The 25,546-nt window shown below is 39.4% G+C and overlaps 1 protein-coding gene across 3 annotated transcripts in view; it reads right to left on the reverse strand.

The window, feature by feature from the left end:
* Positions 1–8,018: 8,018 nt before the first annotated feature.
* hsdl2 (hydroxysteroid dehydrogenase like 2) overlaps positions 8,019–25,546 on the reverse strand; it is a 56,909-nt gene continuing 39,381 nt past the window's right edge. The window contains exons 10-12 of one of the 3 annotated variants that reach the window (XM_039759502.1): positions 20,490–20,618; positions 16,890–17,015; positions 8,019–8,037 (exon numbers count right to left, since the gene is read on the reverse strand). In XM_039759502.1, the coding sequence (XP_039615436.1) occupies positions 16,903–17,015; positions 20,490–20,618 (242 nt within the window). In that variant the 3' untranslated portion in view covers positions 8,019–8,037; positions 16,890–16,902. Of the gene's footprint in view, positions 8,038–16,728; positions 16,748–16,864; positions 17,016–20,489; positions 20,619–25,546 lie in introns of those variants that run through there. The other 2 variants (XM_039759501.1, XM_039759500.1) reach the window with 2 other exon arrangements.

Genomic DNA, 25,546 nt, shown 5'->3' on the forward strand with positions numbered 1-25,546 from the left:
TTCTACAAAGTACTGAATTAAGGGTCTGAATATTTATATTATTGACAGATTTCAGTATTTGATTTGTAATATCTCTCTATTTTAAAAAAATCTTTGGAGGGAGACTAGGGAGACGAGACGTGATCTTTTTCGGAAGACAATTTGACATCCCGCGGGAGACACTTTAACGTCAAGCGAGACAAGGCAGTGAGACAACATATAAAACAAGTTCACGGACATCTAACCTAGCAGTTATTGGAATGTTTTTGGCAGACACACTTCATGTGCTCTCAGCTCTTAAAACAAAGACAAACAACATGCAGAACATGCAGCTCGCCAGCAGCAGATGATCCAGCCGCTTCTCCTTAGCGTGCGTTAAACCCACCCCCCACCCCCCTTCACAAAGCGAGTAGCACTGATGCGAAGTGGCAAAAGGACAGCTGCTGTATAGGCTTTTAAATGATCTACGCGCAGCGCGACAAGCAGAACACGCAGCAAGACACCAGCAGATGATCCAACCGCTTCTCCTTAGCGTGCGTTCAGCTGCCCCCACTTCACAACGTGAGCAGCGTTATACGTCCTGCGAGAAAAGAGGTTTAACCACGCCCAGGGCCGGAAAGAAAGGACAAGAACAGTATTGTTTTAACAAAAGTTTTAAAATAAAAGTGAAAATAACGCGTACAGTATGTAACAATTCCCATGAAAATAAGTCTCTTTCAATTGTATATCCAGTAAACCAAACCCGGGGTTGGGCAGGCGAAGCCCCCTAGTAGTTGTATAATTTTCAGAAAACATGTTTTTACTTTGTCATTGTGGTTTATTGAGCGTAGATTGCTGAGCAAAATTTTCAAATGTATCAATTTAAAATTAAATCTACAACACAATAAAATGTGCCAAAAGTGAAAGAGTTTGAATACATGGAAACAAACCATATGAGCCTTCATCCCTCAGCACAACTTTTATTCATAGGACACTGGCAGCTGACACATCCTCTGTATTTTAAAGTGGTCTCACCTCCCAGACACACGGAGATGGACTGAGCCTCAGATTCAAGAGGGTAATAGGCATTACATCAAGCATTGAAAAGTGTGTGCTTCCCATATGAGTATGTACTGTATCTCTTCGGAGAATCCTTAGCTACCGTTGGTTTGACTTTGTGTTGAATGAGTGATTGCTCATGGAGTCCTGAATGAGGCACATTACATGCATTGTGAGGGAGTATCAGTTACGGCACTACAGTCATGTGGTGCGTTTCCCCGAGGGTGATCCGGCCTGCAGGATCCTCATTGTTGGGGACCCGAGTAACTGGACCAGGCCAAGGGACACTCATGTAACACCTGGCTGCGGCAGATAGAGGGTCACTTCCGGAGGGTGGGACTGGACCGCGCATCTGCCTGGGGGGGTTGCCAACCGGGATCCCGAGATGTATTGTTGGGTGGTGGGTGTGGCAACGCACTGTACCAGTGCATGCTCCCCACACAATGTACAAGATAAGAAACAAGACCAAAGTAGCTGCTTATTCACATAGATATGTGTCTGATGATTAGCTAGTTATTCAGACAGCTCTGTAGCAGAAACAACATACGGTTTTGTGTCATTAAACCACATAATCACATACTCTGAAAGACAAATACTTATTGCACATTTTCATTCCAGGTGATATTTGTTCAGCACAACACTATTATACTTGGAGCAGAACTGAAAAATGAAAACAAGGTTAGAAAGGGCATGCAAGGATAGTAATATCTGGAAATTATGCTTGCTTCACAAAACTACAGTTGCTAAGATCACATATTCAAAACAATTCAATTTACTCATAAGTACTTAGTACTAGGGTGTTGTACCATGTTAGCCATTATGAATGTAGAGAAAAGCCAAGCAAAATGACACCTTTTATTGGCTAACTAAAAAGATTACAATATGCAAGCTTTCGAGGCAACTCAGGCCCCCTTTTCACATCAAAATGTAATACAGAAACTGAAGTTCCCTGTGTTTATATCCACACACTAGGACAAGAAACAACACTGGTAAATCTTTAAAGGAAAAATCTTAAATGAAAAAAAATACTAGATTCATTCAGGCTAAAATTAATTTAACAAGAGAGAGAAGAACAATGTATGCTCATACGTACTTGTAATTGAGAATAAAATTATGCTCAGGAATGAATAGAAATTAACTAAGTTGTCAACTAAATCAAACGTAATATTAGGATTTACAGAGGTCAGGGTCTTAGGTCCCTCTGTGACTTTTGTGTGCAGTGTTACTGAAATTACTTGGATAAAAAAGCGTGATTGTCTAGCAGAGATAAAAATTAAATATTACATATGAAATATAAATGTTGCAGTTGCAAGGATGGTGCATCAAAGTGATTTGCACAGTTTTATTCAAGTGTCCAAACACACAAGTAAATAAAGTGCACTGCAAGTCTTTCATAAATGTCTTAAATAAATAATCCAATAAAAGTCAATGCATTCGTGAAGATGAATAAATAAGTTTCTTACATACTGTAAGTTAAATCTAATAATTCCATTCTCTCCTGTAAACCCAGTGCATCTTTCTACCTTGTCCACAACACTTACCCATTCGAGTCTCTTCAGCTGGGCTGAGATGCTGTCAACTGCGGCCCCCTTTCAGGCCATCATCTCAGCCATCTCACTCAGTCATGGCTGGGATGCTCAGAGCCGGACCTCCATCATGCTGCCACCTGTTTTTGATTCAGCAGGAACCCTAGAGCACCCGATCACTTTTATTCGTCTCAATTGTTCAATGGGAGTGAACCACCCCTGCAGCACCATTAATCTCACTCCTTTTCAGGGCCACTGACTGCTCTGCCTCCTCTCCACCGCATGTTTGATCTTCTAATTCTTTCCTTTTCTTGTTGTTGTTTTTTCTTTCTGACCTCTCTTTCCTATCCTATTAAGACTCCTTTAAGCATATTTTGCCTGCACACTAACACACTATTAGCTCGCTTCCCCATTGAACACCTCGTGGCCACACTGCTTTGCAGCAGCACACACCCTACACCCACAACCCTGAGCTGCAATGTTTTTACTTCTATAATCCTGCATTGTCATGGACCCCTAATGTGCTACACAACATGTCTTTGTTATAGGAATTCTACCCCCATTTTGGAAATGTTACTTACCCCATGTAACTTGTAGTGTATAACAGAACTCAATGGTGACCAGCACTGTACAATGGCAAATAATGTGGAAAAATGAGAAACACAACTTACTTGTGTCCCAAAATCCACATGTCTGTTATCCAGTCTTATGCTCAAAACACTGAAAATGCATACATTTTTTTGCTAAAATATTATTAATAGTTACTTATGGAAAATTCAACATATATCTTAACAAGTGTTTTTCAAGTGAGAGTTGCATTGTTTTTCTGTGTTTTTTAATTGAAGATCTGCCTCTCCCTCTCATTCACTGTTCATGTGTCCTGTCTTCAATTCAAAAGTGCACCATTATGTTTATGATGTACGCTAAGTTTTCCAAAATCAATAATTTGTGTGTTTTGTATGTTTTTTAGCATTGGTCAGCACTGGGTCCTATTATATCATAAACTTTTTTTTTCTGATGTCTGATCATACCAAATAAAATGTTTTATGGCATTAATAATGAGTTTTTTATTTCCAAAATATATGTAAATTAATGGAGACACACTATATAGAAAACAATATATTATACATTTAAATGAGTCAAAACATTTCTGCTAAGTGTTCAAATCTTTTCCTGGCATTGGCCCAACTACTGATGCTCCAAACCAAACCGAATCTCACTATGTAGTAGGGCCATATTTTGGCTGTCATGTGAAAATATTCTGAGGATTATCAGGCCCTCTGTGTGTGAGCCAATGCTGAAGTGAACACACGTCCCCCTGCATGGCAGTAATCGTTTTAGAACATTAGAGCAATCTAGACGAGGACAGGCCGCTCAGCCCAACAAAACTTGTCAGTTCTATCTACTTAATTCTTCTAAAAAAACATCCATTCTACTTTTGAAAGTCCCTAAAGTCCTACTGTCTATCACACTACTTGGTCATTTATTCCAAGTATCTCTGGTTCTCTGTGTAAAGAAAAACATCCTAATGTTTGTATGAAATTTACCCTTAACAAGTTTCCAACTGTGTCCCCGTGTTCTTGATGAACTCATTTTAAAGTAACAGTCTCGATCCACTGGACTAATTCCCTTCATAATTTTAAACACTTTAATCATGTCTCCTCTTAATCTTCTTTTGCTTAAACAGTAAAGGCTCAACTCATTTAATCTTCACTCATAGCTCATCCCCAGCAGCCCTGGAATGAGCCTTGTTGCTCTTCTCTGGACCTTTTCTTGTGCTGCTATGTCCTCCTTTCAGCCTGGAGACCAAAACTACACACAGGACTCCAGATGAGGCCTCGCCAGCTAGATAGATAGCTAGATAGCTAGATAGATAGATAGATAGATAGATAGGTGTTAGGGGAAAAAAATCTTAATCTCCGATTCTTCCTCTTGATCCCCAGTTCCCAAACATTTTTGAGATTTTACCAAACTTGAGGTGAAACAAATTCAGCAGAGTTCACTCATCACTAGATAAAGATGAAGCCTAAAGATGAAGTTTAGCGTAGCGTTGTGGTTTGAGAGCACATCGAAACAAAATCTCGGAGAAAGATTCGGAGGCTTTGTTTTCAAGCATATCTGATGTTACTGATTCTCGTTTAAAATAATCTCACATGTTCATTATAAAATGGTATAAGCACTATAACCTAAAGTATACATTCAAATTAAAGGACATTAAATGTATGTCATTATTTACTACTTTTTCATTGCTATCTTTTAAATTAATCTGGTATGTTTGCTTCAAAACACTAAAACATTAAAGCTACACTCACCGGCCACTTTATTAGGAACACCTTGCTAGTACCGGGTTGGACCCCCCCCTCCCCTTTGTCTTCAGAACTGCTGTAATTATTCATGGCATAGATCCAAAAAGGTGCTGGAAACATTCGTCAGGGATTTTGGATAATATTGACATGACTGCATCACGCAGTGGCTGCAGGTTTGTCGGCTGCATATCCATAATGTGAATCTCCTGCTCCACCACATCCCAAAGGTGCTCTGTTGCATTGAAATTTGGTGACAGTGGACACCATCTGAGTACAGTGAACTCATTGTCATGTTCAACAAACTAGTTTGAGATGATTTGAGCTTTGTGACCTGGCATGTTATCCTGCTGGAATTAGCCATCAGAAGATGGGTACACCATAGTAATAAAGGGATGGACATGATCAGCAACAATACTCAGGTAGGCTGTGGCATTTAAATGAAGCTCTTTTGGTACTAAGGGGCCACAAGTGTGCCAAGAAAATATCCCCCACACCATTACACCACCACCACCATCCTGAACTGTTAATACAAAGCACAATGGATCCATGCTTTAATGTTGCTGACGCAAAATTCTGACCCCACTGTCCAAATGTCACAGCAGAAATTGAGACTCATCAGACTAGGCAACGTTCTTCCAATCCTCTATTGTCTAACTGTGGTGGGGCCATGTGAATTGTAGCCTCAGTTGCCTGTTCTTAGCTGACAGGAGTGGCACCCAGCGTGGTCTCCTGCTGTTGTAGCCCTGGTACTGCAAGGTTTGACATGTTGTATGTTCAGAGATGCTCTTCTACATACCTCTGTGGTAACGAGTGGTTATTTGAGTTACCGTTGCCTTTCTATCAGCTCAAACCAGTGTGGCTATTCTCCTCTGACCTCTGGGATGAAGAAGGCATTTTGCCCAGAACATTGCTGCTCAATGTATTTTTCCCCTTTTTTCAGACCACTCTCTGTAAACCCTAGAGATGGTTGTGTGTAAAAAATTCCAGCAGATCAGCAATTTGTGAAATACTCAGAGCAGCCCGTCAGGCACCAACAACCATGCCATGTTCAAAGTCACTTAAAATCACCTTTCTTCCCCATTCTGATGCTCAGTTTGAACTTCAGCAGGTCGTCTTGACAAAGTCTACAGGCCTAAATGCATTCAGTTGTTGCCATGTGATTGGCTGTTTAGATATTTGCGTTAACAAGTAGTTGAACATGTGTACGTAATAAAGTGGCCAGTGAGTATGTCTATTGAAAAGAATTAATACAACATCACATTTAAATTCTAACCCCATTAGATTTTTTTGTCAGCGAGATACAAAAAGCAATAACGATAGGTTAAAAAAGTGTGCCTTAAAAGGTTAAAATCAGTCAATTATTAAAAGTTACCAATTCCTAATCATTAAACCTCTAACCAGATGTAGGGGACTTGAGTTGAATCAAGGGATGTTTGGTTACTTTGTTACAATTTCCAGTTAGTTCTGTTGCGTTTCATACTAAAAACGTTTAACTGAACCAGAAGTAATAATAAACGCCTTCTGGGTGTGTCACTGGGAAGAAACATGTATAGAAATGAATAAGAGGGTGAGCAGGAAGAGGAGACGATAGCAGGACACCACTAGCCTTAAAACAGGATTGAAGTGGTAAATTGAACAAAAGGAGAAATTAAAAGGAGTTATTAAAAACATCGTCAAGAGTCATAATTGGTGGATTGGTAAAGGTTGGGGTATGTGAGGGCCTGTTCTTCTCAAATGTATGCCATGTTCCCAATGCATTTGAATTGAAGGGACCCAGCATGGCCATGAAAGGAAGAACTGGGGATGACTTGCCCTCAGTTCTTCATTTTAAATCTACTGGACTTTTGTAGCCGGGTTACTGTCTCCTGGTGCCTCTCATACAACAGTGAGCTGAAAGACATGAGGACATCAGTTACAAACCTTTATCAGGCATATTTGAGCAGTAACTTTAGAGAGAAGTAGTGCCGGAAGAAGAAGTGCTGTAAAACTGAACTTATGACTTAAGTCTACAAGAAGACAAAGTGGATTGCAGTAATTACAGATCAATAAGTCTTACTTCTGTACCACACAAATTTATGGAAACCATAACCCTAACCCTTAAATAAAATCATACACTGTTTAGATGTCCGTCTCTTTGTTTGCCAATCATGTGAAAATGGCTGAACCAATTTTGACAAAATGTATATGCGGCTTGCCGTTGGTCTGACTTAAAATACAGGCTATATGTCATATTGAGAAGAGGGGACTGTAATTAGAGGGGAACACCAAAAAAAACAGCATGAGGGCTAAAATTCTCAATAGACAGCAGGAGTACACTGGGGCTGATAGGAGGAAACTGTCATTGGCGCACACAGTTCTGTACCAGCCAATGTGAAATCTCATCTAAGACCACAGATGGGTACCATGTTGTCTTCTCAACTAATCTGGACAATAGTTTCATTGTCTCACTGGGTCACAGCTTTTGTTTTAGATAGATAGATAGATAGATAGATAGATAGATAGATAGATAGATAGATAGATAGATAGATAGATAGATAGATATGAAAGGCACTATATGATAGATAGATAGATAGATAGATAGATAGATAGATAGATAGATAGATAGATAGATAGATAGATAGATACTTTATTAATCCCCAAGGGGAAATTCAGATAATCCAGCAGCAGCATACTGATAAAGAACAATATTAAATTAAAGAGTGATAAAAATGCAGGTAAAAACAAACAATAACTTTGAATAATGTTAATGTTTACCCCCCTGAGCGGGATTGAAGAGTTGCATAGTGTGGGGGAGGAACGATCTCCTCAGTCTGTCAGTGGAGCAGGATGGTGACAGCAGTCTGTCGCTGAAGCTGCTCCTCTGCCTGGAGATGACTCTGTTCAGTGGATTGTCCATGCTTGACAGGAGCCTGCTCAGCGCCCGTGGCTCTGCCACAGATGTTAAACTGTCCAGCTTCATTCCTACAATAGAGCCTGCCTTCCTCACAAGTTTGTCCAGGTGTGAGGCGTCCTTCTTTATGTTGCCTGCCCAGCACACCACCGCATAGAAGTAGAGTAGAGTACGTCCTCTTGTCTCATTTTGGGTTGTGTTTTTGCCAGGTTGAACTTCCAAGACAGATGTTCCTTGTTTATTAATACCCAGGTAACAACAGGTACTTTGGCAAGTAGGAAATGTACTAGAAAAGTACCTGTAGGAAAACAATATACTAGATAAAAGCCAGCGTGGGTTTATGAGAGGAAGATCTTGCTAAACCAATCTATTAGATTTGTTTTGAGCAGCCTACTAGAATAGCTGATAACAGTAAAGTATACAACATAATTAACTTAGACTTTCAAAAAGCTTTCAAAACAGTTCAACACTGCAGGTTAATTCATTCTGAAGCTAGACGCTGTAGGCATCTGAAGTAACCTGCAACACTGGACCTCAAGTTGGTTAAATGGCAGGAGTCAAAGAGTACAGATAAGGGGAGAATGGAGTGGGGTCCTCAGTGGATTCTCTCAGGGGTCTGTCCTTGAACCTACTTTTACTGATTCTCATTAGTCTGAGGGCTGTCTGTTTCATAAGCTTAGATAGAACTTTATTTGACACCAGGAGGAAATTTGGCTTTTTACAGAAACTCTTTAAATAAATAAATATATAGATAAGTAAGTAAGTAAATACAAAAATAAATATATTTAAATGCTCAATTCGCTCGCCAATCCCCTTGCGGGCCCTACACGCTAGTCATTTCCCACATCTGCCGCTTGTGATGAATCGTGCTGTGCTTTTAGAACATTAGGACACTCTAGACAAGAACAGGCCATTCAGCCCAACAAAGCTCGCCAGTCCTATCCACTTATTTCTTCCAAAAAAAACATCCAAGTCAAGTTTTGAAAGTCCCTAACATCTTACTGTCTACCACACTACTTGGTAGCTTATTCCAAGTGTCTATCGTTCTTTTGGATAAACATGAATATCAACTCTGTCTTTGATATCTCTGTCTTTCAAAACTATTGTCGCTGACAATTTGTCACATTTTGGCTTATTATATACTAGCAAAATACCCGCGCTTCGCAGCGGAGAAGTAGTGTGTTAAAGAATTTATGAAAAAGAAAAGGAAACATTTTAAAAATAACGTAACATGATTGTCAATGTAATTGTTTTGTCACTGTTATGAGTGTTGCTGTCATCAAGGATTTGATTATCATTAATTCTTTCAATCAGGTTTGTATTTGGAGGATGTGTTGTGTTCAAGTTATATTCCGTGTTTGTCAACCGTTGTAAAGATAACAGGTTTCATTCATCGAAGTGTTCACTACCCAAATCGCTACTCATGAATCTAAGATGTTTAACAGGCATTCCCAGTATTAAGTTGTGGATTTGCCTGCGAATATTTAGCAGCAGCGTGTCTCTGAACTTAATTTAAACTTAAGCTTTACACCTTGCTTTCCTATTGATATGTCTACAAAGGCTTGTTCAGCTTCAGAGGGTTGTTCCTTTCTTACTGCATCAATAAACAGCTCGTCTTCCTCTTTATCTGAGACATCATACACTGCATGCACAGGTTTACTTTTCCCAGTCCTGCAAACTTTAGCGAAGTGGTTCAATTTACCACATTTTTTACACTGTCTTCCTTTAGCTGGACATTGACTTTTTCCACCGTGTGCTTTGTTTCCGCAGTAGCTGCACTTATGAATATGCTTGTATGCGTCACTCGCTTCATATTCTTTTGCTGCCTTCGCAATTGTGTAATGCGTTTTTTGTTCAGCGCTCTTTGGAGCTCTTGCTTTTTGTCTGCGTACCACGTTCACAGTCAGTTCATGTGAGCCGCTTGGAGTACATGCATCGAAGGTTCTCAGCTGTGCTTGTACTATCTCGTGCGATCTTGTGATGTCCACGGCTTTATTTAATGTTAGCTCAGATGCGGCACTTAAAAGTTTCTCTCGCACTTTTGCTGAGTTTGTGCCAAACACTATTCTATCTCTGACCATCTCATCTTCGTTTGCATAAGCACAGTCCTTCACCAGCAATTTTAACTCTGTTAAAAAGTGATCAAAAGTCTCGTTTATACCTTGCGTCTTCTCACTAAACTTGTATCTCGCGAATATCGTATTCATCTTAGGCATGACAAACACCTCATAGCGGCAGCGTGTCTATTGGATTGCTGCTGACGAACGGCCTTATATGGGCAGGCACTCAATTACATGGAAGGCGTGGGGATGGGGGACGCAATATAGGCAGGCAGCCAACTACGTGGGAGGCGTGATGATGGAGGATTAACCGCCTCACGGCGACGAGCTGCAGGCTATGGCTGTATATATGTACGTAAGTAGGATTCAGTTATGACCGTTACGCGTAGAATTTCGAAATGAAACCTGCTTAACTTTTGTAAGTAAACTGAAAGGAATGAGCCTGCCAAATTTCAGCTTTCTACCTACATGGGAAGTTGGAGAATTAGTGATGAGTGAGTGAGTGAGTCAGTCAGTCAGTCAGTCAGTCAGTGAGGGCTTTGCCTTTTATTAGTATAGATGCGAGCGTGTTCTTTTGGATTCATATAGAAATCCAAGAAAACTTCTTTGTCCGTATTTTTCAGATAAACTTTGTGTAAAGTGTGATACTTTTGGACATATGGATTTGTATCCATTATTGGCTGTAGAATTTCTAATATGTCCAATCGTTTAACTCTGTCAATTCTATGTTGCATCGCTTCTCCATGATCATAAATATAAACCTGACCGAATTGTAGTTTCTTTGAAATTAAGCTTGTAGTATCTTTAATTGTTGCAGGACCAGAGATTCTCATAGCGTATGGTCCTGAATCATGTAAATCTACCTTTTGAACATTGAATAATGCGAACAGATTATTGTAGATCTGGATATTTTGCCTGTAGAGTTTGTGGATTTCACTTTCACCAAATAACAAATCTTTTAATTCTCGCGGATTTGCCTCTTCATTTGGAAGAAACACTTCTTTTCCCTGATGGTAACATGAATTAGACGATCTACAAGTCTCCAACTTAAACTTTAAAGCCGAACAATATCTGTGCATATATTTGATCTCTTTTTGCTGTTCCGTTATTTCACCTAGTAGTAATTTGTTTGTTAGCACTAATACAATACAGTGATCCCTTGCTATATCGCTTCGACTTTCGCGGCTTCACTCCATCGGATTTTAAATGTAAGCATATCTAAATATATATCACGGATTTTTCGCTGGTTTGCGGATTTCTGCGGACAATGGGTCTTTCAATTTATGTTACATGCTTCCTCAGTTTGTTTGCCCAGTTGATTTCATACAAGGGACGCTGAGAAGCTACCCAATCAGAGCACGTATTACATATTAAATAAAACTCCTCAATGATATACAATATGCTTCCCGCGTGCTGCTTTGCACACTTAAAAGCTCTAACAGCCCGTATTGATTTTTCATTGTTTGCCTTTCTCTGTCTCTCTCACTCTCTCTGCAGAAATACAGGCAGATACTTATCCATCATGCAATACCATCAGGGAGGCGTATGATTGGCCCCATTATCTGCTCCTGACGGAGGGGTGTGAGCAGAGGGGCTGTTTGTACAGTGGCTGTTTGCTTAGAAGATACGGACGGGCCTGTAAAAAAATGCTGAAAGGCTACCTTCACATTGATCCCTTCATTGCGCCGCTTTATCGCGGTGCTTGCATACTTAAAAGCGCAACAGCCCTATTGATTTTTGATTTTACTCTCTCGCTCTCTCTGATATTCTCCGCTCCTGACGCACACCTTAAAGAAGAAGATATGTTTGCATTCTTTTAATTGTGAGAAAGAACTGTCATCTCTGTCTTGTCATGGACCACAATTTAAACTTTTGACTAAAGGGTGTTATTTCATGTCTAGAGGGCTCTAATAATGTTAAAAAAACGTATTTAGAAGGTTGTAAACAGGTTTTCAATGCTCTAACTGTGAAAATATTAGATTTATAAATAAAGAATCCTACTTCTTGGAAATTCATTTATCTGTCTGGAGCGGATCAACCGCTATAAACGAGGGTTTACTGTATAACTGTGCGGAGAATATTTATAAACAGTGTGGGAGAGTTTCTAAGAACTTAAAATATATAAAAATAACCATACAAACATATGGTTTCTACTTTGCGGATTTTCACCTATTGAGGAGGGTTCTGGAACGCGCAGCCCCTGCGATCGAGGAGGGATTACTGTATTTACTTTCATTTTTTTTGAGACTTTCAAATTTTAATACTTTCATAATCTCTAACCTGCTCTGCATGTGTGTATCGCCCCAACGTTTTTGAACCTCTTTACGATGTTCTACTTTGTCTTCTACTCTTTGTCTTTTATTTCCGCCTCCGCTTGGACCGGTTAGGTTTTCAATTCATCTCTTGGCACAAAGTGTCATCTCGCGGGACTTGAAATTATCTCTCTGAAAAAGTCTTGTTTCATCCCAAGATTTTTTTTATATAATAGAGATATTTCTTTCTAGTTTGAAATGGAAGAGCCCCTCTCTGGGTTCTACCCATGCCCCAGTGGGTTTTCACAATGACAACATCCAGTTTAACAGTGTATTGTACACTAGAGCAAGTATAGTCAGCTTTTACTTTATATGAGTGCATATCAAGCCAGCTTTACTATATTTCGGGGGAGCTTTTGAGCTTGTTGTGAACAGGACACCGTGTATACACTCACCTGTGTCAAAGTGAATCTTTCCCCTGTGTACCGGCTAAGCAGGCAGGGTATTGTCAAGACAGACGTCTGGTTTATGAGTTTCCAGGGGAATCGCCTCTCATCTAACTGATATGATTACAGCTTTGGCCATCTATGCTTATAACTTACTAAGGCCTAATCACTTAATTAGAATTAGACACATGAAGCCCTGACTATATTCACGCTTGTTTTCGACCATCCAAATTAGACAGGAAAAAGGACAGTCCCCTGAGATGTTCTGTATAAAAATAAAACACATTAAACACGGCAAGAGGCTCTGAGTGACATTCAGCATCACTATGACACTGTTCTGTCACAGCAAAGCAAGCAGCCTGGAGTCTTTTATGAATCGCATCCTTGCTGTGGCAGCTATAAAGTTCAATGAATATTCATCATTGTGGTTTGTGCATTCAATAAGCTTTATATCCATTTACCTTGCTTATGAAATATTATTCTTTCATGTACCATTTCTGCTCATCATTATGTTGATACATTCTTGCTTTTGTTTTTATTAATACACTGTGAGAAAATATTTGATTCAAGGAGAAAGGCTGATTAGGTCATTTGTTAACAGACATTTCCTGGCATGGGATGTGCATGAAGCTCATTCACTGGCTTATTCTATTAAAACAGTATTACCGTACACTTACAAAAAGCTTTACCACACATTAGCATACGGGACCCCAAACCCGCCGCGAGCACCATAGCTGCTTATCTGCTCAATCCTAGAATTGTGGCTTTGCAGAACCTTCTATCCTGCAAACATCTGCATGCTATGACAGCACCAGAAGAACATAAATGCCGGAGAGCGGAGTAGATTTCAGGACGCTGCTGTGTTCATCTTCGTGAACTGAAATCAGGGATTTACTGTCAGAAGCTAATTGTAGATTTTAACACAAGCTAAGTATAAACTTATTATTTGTGTGATTATTTTGTCACCATTGTGGCTTTCAGGAGGCATTTCAAGTAGAGAACCCTTATTGGGAGATTCCCAATGTTGAACCTGATGAATCTGTGGAGCTGCTGGTCACACCAATGTAAAGCATTGACAGATGAGTGGCACTGCGTTGGGCATTTACTTGCAAATCCCAGGCTTTCACTCCAAATTCTACTGAGAAATTGGACACTTGTTTACCCAGGTCAGGGTTGCAAGAAGGCCAACAGAAATAAGGGACCTTGAACAGAATACTGGTGCAGCTTGATAACACATTGGTGAGGTATCACCTGGAGTAGTGCATATAGTTCTGATCTCCAGGCTACAAAAAGTCCAGAGAAGAGCAACTAGGCTGACACAACAACTGCAGAGGAGGAGTTATGAGGAAACTGTAAAAGAGCTGAGCCTTTACAGTTTAAGCAAAAGAAGATCAAGAAGAGACATGACTGAAGTGTTTAAAATTGTCAAGTCCAGTGGATCAAGACGGTGACTTTAAAATGAGTTCATCAAGAAAACGAAGAAAACAGTTGGAAACCTGTTAAGGGTCAATTTCACACAAACATTAGGAAGTTTTTCTTCACACAAAGAACCAGAGACACTTGGAATAAGCAACCAAGTAGTGTGGTTGACAGTAGAACTTTAAGGACTTTTAAAATTCGACTTGTTGTTATTTTGGAAGAATGAAGTGAATACGACTGGTGAGATTGGGGGAGGTTGGGGGAAATGTCAAAATTTTTGTAACGTTCTAATCTCTGTTGAGATATCGCCAAAGTTGTGGATCACTGATCTTGCACCTGGAAAGCTCCTGTGTTAAGGCTCTTGCGTGTATTTAACAGTTGGGTCCATTCACCCCTCTGTTTACACAACCACTTAATTTTTTCATCACATTAGACTGCCCAGCACAATGTTCTAAAATAATGTTGAATACCCAGGAGGGGTCGGACAGCCAGCTGGCCAAGATCTCCAGAACCATGACGGTGTCTGACGTTGCCTTACCAACTGTGGACTCCCCGAAGGATGTTGCTCACTGGAGTCTTTCTTTTCACTTACTCTATTGTCAGCTGAACTAATCTCAACATACAGATGCCTATAAAAAGTATTCACCCCCTTGAAAGTTTTCACTTTTGATTTTTATACAACATTGTATCATGGTGAATTGCACATTGATTAAAAGAATGACAAAAAAAAGTGAAAACAGATCTCTGCATAGTAAAACAGATCTCTGCATAGTAAAACAGATCTCTGCATAGTGTCTACATTAATAACAAATATAAAACGTTACATGATTGTACAAGTATTCAGCCCCTTTTTGGCTCGGGATTCTGTCAGCTTTGCACATCTGCACATTGCCATTTTTATCCATTCTTCTTTGTAAATCTGCTCAAGCTCTGTCAGGCTGCATGGAGATTGTGAATGAACAACTATTGTCAAGTCCAGCTACAAATTCTCAGTCGGATTGCGACTTGGACTCGGACTTCGCCACTCCGGGACATTAACGTTCTTGTTTTGAGGCCATTCCCGTGTGACTTTTGCTTTATGGTTATGGTTGTTGTCTTCCTGGAAAACAAATCTCCTCCAAATCATAGGTGACCTTCAGTCCTGTAGTCTGACATACTCAGTGACTGTCTGGAACTCGCCCCCAAAATAAAATCAGACAGGTTTCATTTTGTCTTTGGTCATAGGGTCATGTTCTGTATGTGCAAAAGCTGACAACCAACAAATAGTCATCTGGAAGTACAATACATATAAAACGCAGCTATGAGCAATAAAACCTTGTAAACTGAAGAGAGGCTCGCCCGTCTGATGTCTTTTGTTTTACGAACCACAACAGAATGGGGAATAAAAGCTGCTGAGATTGCAGCTAAACTCACTGTACATTTAAAGCACTTGTACAGAAAAGGCTCCATTATTAGCTACCAGAAAAAGGAGCGAGTTTGTGATACTTTGGACAGTCGTCACATGCTGCAATTTTTTAATCCTGCAATCGGACACATTTGGGCAAGAAGATCATCAACTGTAGTTGTCACATTGGACATCTCCGACGACTAGAATTTGTGTGATGTGCCACCAGCTTAAGAATGAAATTTAATAATGAAAAACACCTGCAATCCCTTCAAATCATTTACAAGGAATTTTTAGGTACCCTGCTTAGTATTACAACAGCTATTTTTATTTCATTAAGGATATTACAGTTTTTTTCCCAACCATAACTATTATTTTAAAAAGCAAAACATGCAAAAAAAAATGACATAAACAGTTATGGTGTAGCAGCTAAGGCACTGATTATAAACCATGAAGTACCAATTCACTGTGTGCTGCCACCAGTACCCCTGCAGTAGAAATATGGAAACAAACGAAGAGGAAACTTCCAAAAGCAACTCACTCTTTTACATTCAATTAAAAGGAAATGGATTTTTTTGCTGATAGATTTTAAATAATTTTCATAAATTGAATACATTATTAAATACAGACTTTGACTTATTGCAATGGTTTATGCCATATGCTGTAAATGTACAAAGTGAGACACAAAAATAACCTGATTGATAAAAAAAAATATATATATATATTTATTGCTGAATTACAGCATTCTAAACATTGTCGCCTACTATCTACTCCCCCTACCTCCCGACCCCTACACCGCTCCATACATGTTTTCCATTGTCTTCTTGCTTGAGGCTCTTCAACAGGCTTGCCGTTTCTGTCTTCACTTCCATCCACTGAAGAAAAATGTGTTCCCCTCAGGTCACTTTTGATTTTCAGGAACAAGTAAAAATCACAGGGAGCTAAATTGGATGAATATGGAGGATGAGCGAGGATAGGAATGTTTTTGTATGTCAATGGCTACTTTACTGAAAAAGGAGAAAATTTGCAAGAAATTTGATGTTGATTCGCTGTTTAATTTTTTTTACCCGACCTTATCGTGGCAACTTGTGTAGCGATTGTTGTGCAAATACTGGCTGGTCTCTTCACAGGAGATACGTAGCCAGTCGGTGGTTTAAGAGGGGATATAGCTCTATGATTCACATCCGGCCCACTTCCAGATGGTTTTCCAGGAAAGCCCCAAGCCCAGTCCGGTTCTTTTTGCGTCTCACCCCGTATTATAAAAACATACAAAAGTTCTCAAAAATAAAGTGAATTTGCTTATAAATTATAATAAATTATCTAATAATGAATTATAATATATAATTATTATAATTATAATTTATTATTAAATTCACTTATAAATTTGTACTTACAAAAGACACACAATACAAACAAATTCAGTTTAAGCAGGGCTCAAAATAAAAATCTGTAAAATAAAAACACAAGACAGGGCTCCATAAATTACTGAAAAGGCAGAAAGAGAATGTGCAGTCTTTCTACCAAAAATACTATAAAATAAAAAATACACATAAACGGGTACACAGGCATTTTCTGAAAATATTTATTACCTGCTTTAGAAAATTACAGTTTAGGTTTCAACTGTCCCATCATCTTCTCCATTTTAATAGCCAAGCCCATGTCTCCTTTAATCTTCAGTTTGCCAGACATAAAAGCCATGGTTGGTTTAAGGTTTCCTACAAAAAGAAAAACAAAAATGATAATCCGTTAAACCCACTTTACATTAAGTGTCCATAATTACACTGTAACTACTGTGTAATTACCTGTGTAAGTACAGTGTAACTACGAATTATTACTCCATACTTACTGTGTAATACAAAGTAACACTATAGTTAATTACTCAGTTGTCATTGTTATTCCACAGTTTATATGCTTACAATGTAACAATTTATCACTGATCCAAAAACAAGTGTACTTACATAGTTACGATGTATCTGTACTTTCAAAATGTAATAAAAATATCAGGGTATGTAACTACAACTATGTAACAGATGTTCCACAGTCTGGGCAATTGTAATGGAGAATTGTAGTGATAACTGCATAGGTTATTGATGATATTTTAAGATCTTTTTTAAATGGTGAAAACACATGTGCAAAATGGTTAACGCTTTTGTCTCACGGATCCATTATCCTGAGATGGAATTCTTTCTGGAGATATGTGTGTAAAATTTGTACATTCTACCCATGTCTCCTTATGTCTTCTTCATGGGTTTTACTGCCACATCCCATGGAAATGTAGGTTGGGTTACGTGGCCACATGTGTAAGTGCGTGAGTGCTGGTATGTTTGTCAGTGGGCCCTGATGTTTTTATTACATTTTGAAAGTACAGATACATCGTAACTATGTAAGTACACTTGTTTTTGGATCAGTGATAAATTGTTACATTGTAATTATATAAACTGTGGAATAACAATGACAACTGAGTAATTAACTATAGTGTTACTTTGTATCACACAGTAAGTACGGAGTAATAACTCATAGTTACAATGTACTTATACAGGTAATTACATAGTAGTTACAGTGTAATTATGGACACTTAATGTAAAGTGTTACCGATAATCATAATAAATATAGTATGAGAAGGATTTTGAGACGCTGCTGATCCCAAGTTTATTAGACATACAGTGGTACCCTGACTGAGGCAGGCCTCACTAACTTCACAATTTCGACTCCAGTCTTAACCAGAGTTGCGCTCCGTCAGGCTGTTCTCTGGTCCGCACCGGTCACCCCCCTGCTCATAGTGACTACAGATTATCACAGACCCTTCTAGTATATTTCAACTCTGACGCCTTTCCATCTTGTAAATTTGCTTATCAATTATTAAGTATTTATCAGTCACATCATGGGTAGTGCATATGTAATTAGACCTTTAACAACAATGGTGTGGTCTGTCGAGTTTCTCATTTCATATCTATTCAGATTGAATTTATGATGATTACTTTCTCATTCCAACAGTTAATGACAAACAGGTGGGTGCTCCGCCATTTTTTACCACATCTCCATTTAGGCTGATTGCACTGCTGAATTAATGAAGTGTAATTTTTGTGTGTCCTTTCTAGAATGACATTACTTTCATTTACTATTAACACTTGGTGAGACGATGCCAAGTAAAGCCACAAAGCAGGGTGCTCTTATTCGCCAGTCTTTGTTTGTTCTACATATTACCCACCGATTTCATGAAACAAGAGCTCAACTGGACAAGTGGAAACGGGTAAGAATGGCATCAGCTGATTTCTCATTTCCATTATATACAATTCAGATGCATATTATTTATCACGGCCCCGGAGAGTGGTGAATGCATGTTGCAGTGCATGTTGGTGGGACATGTAAGGAGGTATTTCACTGTACTCTGTACACGTGGCGATGCTACAACTGTAAATGTGCAAAGAACAATGTAGTATATTGTGGTAGGCTGGGGAACGGAGCAAAAAATGTTTTACAGTTCTGCTAATAATATCTTTATGTAGGGCAAAACCTGATGTAAAGCAGCTGAAATAAGCTGAAGGTGAGCACAAAGTGAATCACATATGAGGAAGCAAGAACACAGTGGTTTAGGCATTTAGAAGTGAATAAAGAATGAAACAGGAGACTAAAACACGCACTGCTACTCATGTGCTCATTTAGCAGCTGGCCATTGCAGGCTGAACTGCAGTCTGCCCACAAACTCCTAAAAGTGCACGGCCGAGTAGAAGTTAATCGTAGTGGGTTCTGTGTTGTAACCTGCAGCTTACATATGGGTAGCAGGCAATCAGAATGGAGGAATAGTTACTTGATATATGACCAAAGTGATACTTATGTGAGCCTGAGTGATGTTTGATTCACAACATTTCATATTGGGCGCCAAATTCACTTTTCAATGAACAAGAGGCCAGACATGTAACATTATATACACACCAAAGTACAACAGCAAACATGAAAACTTCAATAAAAAAAAACAAAAATCACACATTTCTTGTTGTATAATCCACATATGAGGTCATCTTTAAGGGAGTAAGTAACACAGAAAAAGTAGCATTCCTTTTGATTTTTCATCATTGCCATCACTGCAGATATAATCTGTGGCCATTTTCATTATCCCAGAGGATATTTAGTTAAATATGGGGTTATTTATATACAATTGATCCAGTTTTAATTACACACACACACACACACACACCCCTCATCTCTGACAGAGTTAAAGTAAACCTGTCATCCCCCTGTAGCTAAAGGGTCTTGTATTGCCAATCATTTTGATACAGTTGATGCAAAGTGACGTCAAAAATAATTTCATCATCAAATATCCACTGAGTGGATTCAGAGAAGTCAAATTCTGAGGACTGGAACCGTTTTGGGATTGAGATTACGAAGGTAAATCAAAAAGTCAAATCAATTTGATAATTATGTTGTAACTGCAATGGATATAAGCTGATGCAATACAACATTACCAGCTATGGATCTGCACATGCCATGGCGCGTGATGACGTGGGGTAGCGTAAAGTTTGCGCCAGATGGGTGCCCAGGCAGTTTAGTGATTTGCACATGACAACATCTTTCGCTGGATTTCGACAGGTTTCACTCCCTCTGCCCAAAGAAATCTCACAATGGCGTATTGTTCAATCCTGCAGCAAAGCGCTTATGGTCATTTGACCTTGGCGTCAACTTGACTAACAGCAGAACACTGCTACTGATAAGCCATTGCGAAGGTGTTGTTTTGTGTCACCTTCTATCCGTTGCAGTTTCTGTGTAATTTTCAAATTGCCTTTACTTTTTGATTCACCCTTGTACTGTATATGAATCAACACACTGACTCAATAATTCAATCTGTAAGAGACATTCAAATAAGAACAAAATGGCTTGGATATAAGCTACCAAATATTTCATCATCATCATAGTGGTGCTAATTCCATTTGCTCAAAAACCGGTCCACAGTAAATTACCGCACCTACAGCAGTGACACCAGAGTTGTATTGTGGCATTTTTAAGGGCTTTTTTGTTTCTTTAAACAATTTGTTTTTTTAACTGTTTTGTACACATTTAGATCACATGGGTATTTTAAGAAAATCGGATGTGTCTGTCTAGACATTAGTTTCCAGTAATTAAGATCTAAGGAGGATTCGAAGAAGCAGAATTTGAGAAGAAAAAAAAAAAAGACAAAAAAAACTGGAAATTACCTGAGAACATCTTCACAAAATCAGCGCTGTCCATGCTCATGGTCACATCAGGTTTGTCTTGAGGATCCCCACTGCCCGCACTGCCTGAGCCGTTCTTCAAGTCAATGTACCAGATGCCCGAGTGTTCCCCTGAAGAAATCCAGATTCAGACAGTTTATTTAATGTGCTTGTTTGGTTGAACAATGCAGTCCATTAATGAAAAAAGAAAAAAAAAAAAAAAAACAAAACGGTTTATCAAAAAAAGACACGACTTAAAATGTAATGAGAAACCTTACTACCTCATAAAGTCTTGAACATTCTGACATACTCTGTCAAAGGGAATAAGTCTCAGTCAATGGTGACTCAGCCGGACTGGAAAATTTGAATACTGCTCTAAACCACACTGCAGGGTGTAAACGTACAGAGCTCTGACAGCGTCCAACCCTTACTGTACCCCTCAGGTCCAAAACACATTCAAAGGCACTTCAGTAACCATTTTTCAGTACCTACTGCATCACATGCACGGCTTTAGGATGACTTCCTGCAGGCTGATATGAAGATGTACAAATTCTAGCTCCCTGATAATTTCCTAGAAGTTGTCCCCTTACACTCCAGGGGCCTCATGTATAAAAAGTACATACTGTGGACTATGGCCGGCAGCTTATTCCGGCCAATACCCCCAAGCCGCCAGGTGGAGTCCTCCCTGTAATGTGGAGATGTCCTGGGTTCCAGCAGAGCATCATGGACCTTGGAGTCTCCCTTCACAACCCTGCTGGATACCATGGGGACCGCCAGGGGACGCTGCAGGGAGGCACAGGAACGTTTATTTGCCTTATAATCCGGAAGTACTTCACAGTCGAGGGGACAGAAACAATGTTATACTTCCGGATTAAAGAAAAGGAATTTTCACCTGACCCGGAAGAGTTAAGAGTCACATGGACTGAGGGACAGAAACACTTCCGGGTCGAGAAGTATAAAAGGACTATGGGTAACCCCAGCAAGCTGAGCCGGAGTTGGGAGGAAGTGCGACAGAGCTGCTGGGAGTAGTGGAGGATGGATTGCGTATTGTATTGTTTATTGGAATAGTGGTGCTTGTGCACAGTAGTAGTAATAAAAGATAAAAAAATATTGGACTTATATCAGGTGTCTGACGTATCCTCAGAGGGTTCAAAGGCGCGTATATAGCGCCTTTATTACAATACATACAAAAATGTTGTGTACCCCCGTTTCCACGCTCACATCGAGATGTATAAACACTAAACTTGGCATAAAGCCATGCGCGGTTTCACGGCAGCCTCACACCTTGCATTCGCACATTTCTGCTCAGTTTTGTAAACAGACGGCACCCAGCGTCAAAACTGTGCTACTGTTTCTGTGTGGTTTCCCTTTTTTTCAGAATTTCATCCATGATGTAGGCTTTATCAAAAACACCAAAGTTAACTGTATATCATTTACAGATTTAAGGCAATGATTGTAATCAATCTGTAACAATACAATGGTGCACAGAATGGCCAAACTATTTCAACTACCATGGCTGCTTTAGCGGTTAAAAGACATCACAAATGGAAGAATTAGAAGAAAGTTCCTATGTACAAATCATAATGACTTCTTGTCCCATGATGATGACTGGCTTTTAAGTCGATTTAGATCTCTAAGGGCTAGACTCTTGGCGCTGTATGCTGTTAGAATGCTAGGATATATAGCTGATATTTTTATAATGAAATGCATTAATGTATATTACATTTTACAGATAAATTGTTAACTTGATTTAAATAATGTATACTGTTAATAATTAAACATATGGGGACACAGTGTTGTGGCGGAAGCGCTGCTACCTCACAGTTCTCAATTGCTGTCATCTTCTTTTTCTGATCATGAGGCTGCTTAGTGTATTAGTTGACTTGAACTCCATTTTGTTTTTGCTCACAATGCTAAACATTCTCTCACAGTCTGCCCTGGAATGAAAGAAGAGCAGTTTGGCTCTGGTGACTTTACCATAACATGGATACTTTAACAGTCCAGAAGCAGCACCTCATAACTGGTTATGGGAAATAAAAACCTTCGCTAACTGAGTTTGTCCAAAGTTCTGCAGTTTTGGCTTATTTCACGGAACGAAAAACAATTTGCACAAAAAAAAAAGAAAAATTGTTATTACAATAAAAAGGAAAGTTCCTGTATAAGAAGTTTAAGGCTTAGGTATCTTGTTATACTTCTTTAAGCTCCTATCCTGTACTTACAGGGCATACAATCGTATGATCAGAAAACTGTATGCCACTGTCCTGTTTGTAAACTAATCTAGGTTAGGTTAGGTTAGCTAGACTTGTTTGGAGTACAAAACAGAAGACACTGTGGCAGTGACCTGGAAATTAGAAAATTAAACCTGTTTAGTCTCAAGCAGTGGAGACTCTCTGAGGACCTAATCCAATCCTGAGAGGCATTGATAAAGTAGATCTAGCAGGGCGTATCACATACTCTCGATATTAAGGGGAAGTGCATTTAAGACTTAAACCAGGAGGCACTTCTTTACGCAAAGAGTTGTAGGAACAAACTACTGAGTAGTTGAAACAGAAACCTTGACATCCTTTAAGAAGAGTCTGGAGGAAATATTGGGAATTAGCTAAACAATTGAGCTTGATGAACTGAATGATCTCCTCTTGCTGGTCAGATTTCTTATGATCTAAAGACACAACAACTGACAAGCAGTGTTATTATAAATACACACACACAAGGTTAGTATAAAGAAGAATTACTTTTAACAGTACACAAAATATTAATTCTGAACGTGGCATTTAGCAGTATCCCTACAAGTAACAGAATTAAAAATGCTTAAAGCTCTAGGAATAAAAGAGTTCTTAAATATGTTGCTGTTTACTTTCAGAAACCTAAATCTGCAAGTCTGATGGCAACAACCGAAATTTTAGAAAAAAATCTAATAGTTCATACTTCTAGCAGAGAGACTATATTCCTAACTATCTAATAAAAATTCTGTTTTTACAGAAACAGCCAATAAAGTTCTATTACATGTTAGCTTAAAGGTGGTAAAAGGTCCAATCATTATCTACTTGAGTATGCAAGCACTTTGAGCTACTGTTTGTATGAAAATGTGCTATATAAATAAATGTTGTTGTTGTTGTTGATGTGCTCTGTGTAAGAAAGGACAGAGCCGACTATACTTCCTTAGAAGGCTGGCGTCCTTCAACATCTGCAATAAGATGCTGCAGATGTTCTACCAGACAGTTGTGGCGAGCGCCCTCTTCTACGCGGTGGTGTGCTGGGGAGGCAGCTTACAGAAGAGGGACACCTCACGCCTGGACAAACTGGTGAGGAAGGCAGGCTCTATTGTAGGCACGGAGCTGGACAGTTTGACATCTGTGGCGGAGTGATGGGCGCTGAGCAGGCTCCTGTCAATAATAGAGAATCCACTGCATCCACTGAACAGGATCATCTCCAGACAGAGGAGCAGCTTCACCAACAGACTGCTGTCGCTGTCCTGCTCCACTGACAGACTGAGGAGATCGTTCCTCCCCACACTCTGCGACTCTTCAATTCCACCCAGGGGGGTAAACGTTAACATTATACAAAGTTATTGTGTGTTTTTACCTGCATGTTTATCACTCTTTAATTTAATATTCTTCTTTATTAGTATGCTGCTGCTGGAGTATGTGAATTTCCCCTATCTATGTGAAATTGATATTCTATTCAAATTAAGGCAACACTTATGTGAATTTCAACAGTCATTTTTTAAGATTGGCTCTTACACAACCCATCGTGAAATTTCACATGAGCTCCGTTCAAAGTAGCAGTTACTAGTTGGAGAATTCAAAGTTCACTTTAAGATTGATGAACTTTTCTGACTTGTAACATTACTGTAATTTTTTACTTCATTTCTTCACACAAAATAAATACATTTCAAAAATGTGTTGGCCAAAGATGACACTTTCAGGTGTAAAAGATAGGAGGGCGTCACCTAACACAAACACAATCACGGGTTCAAATACAGTGATTTATTCTTTCCAGTACCTTTACAGGCCCTTCTAGAATCCTCTGTATATCACAGCATACCACACAAAAAAGATTCCTCTTTCTCTGTCCAACTCCTCTTCCTCCAAGCAAATGTTGTCCTCTGCCTCCCGACACCAAATTGCTCAGATGAGGTCGACTGGCTTCCTTTATTGATGCCAGGGGGAATTCTGGTGCTATGGCGTAGCCTGCTGGAAGCACTTCTAGGTCAAACAGAAGTCCCTGAAAGTAGGGATTACTAATCCTGGCAGCTCTCTCTGCCAGCCCCCACAAAACCCAACAGGGCTGCTCCACTGGACCACAGATCCCAGCATGCCCCGTGGGTGTCCGTGTGGGAATCCTAACCCAGGGATGCTGCCATCTAGTGTACTGGGGGATAAAGGATCCAAACATTGGTGTCTCCCCATCTGTCAATTTTCCTTTATTATGGCATCCCATCCGGGTACAAAATCATCCTCCATCCCCTTTGGGACTCCTGTCCATCCATTAGGTTACTCAAAGAGGTAAAATTGTATTTTAAGTAATGGTGTACTCGCACAGTGTATTTCTTTTGCTATTAATTTTAACAAAAAAGTGAAGGCAAATATTTATTTTTCTACAACAACAAAACAACAGCAGGATTTCAGGTTTCCCCCAAATTTCCAACTGAGTAGAATGAAAAGGGAAGGTGGGTCATAAAAACTCCCAAAGTACATGAAAACACCAGAACTCTTTACCAGTAAGATTTGATGATGTAGATGCATGATGGCTTCCAAACGTAAAACACAATGTACATGCTAAACGAAAAAAGGTTCAAAATCAAAATGATTCCAACAAAATTACAAGTGTAGGCAGGCATAGGTGCCCACAATGCAAAGAAAAAAAAATAGGATAACACTTTGAAAACCATTTGAGCCAATTCAGGGCCCTGGGGGCTGTGGGTAACACTGGGCAGAAGGCAGGAATAAACTTGTACAGGGTACCTATCTTTTACAGGGTCCACACACACACGCCACATACAGGGCCAATTTAGAATCAATAATAAATATTATACCCATATCTTTGGGATACAAAAGAAA

This window comes from Polypterus senegalus, chromosome 7 (assembly GCF_016835505.1).
Source record: "Polypterus senegalus isolate Bchr_013 chromosome 7, ASM1683550v1, whole genome shotgun sequence".
Classification (NCBI taxonomy): Eukaryota; Metazoa; Chordata; class Cladistia; order Polypteriformes; family Polypteridae; genus Polypterus; species Polypterus senegalus.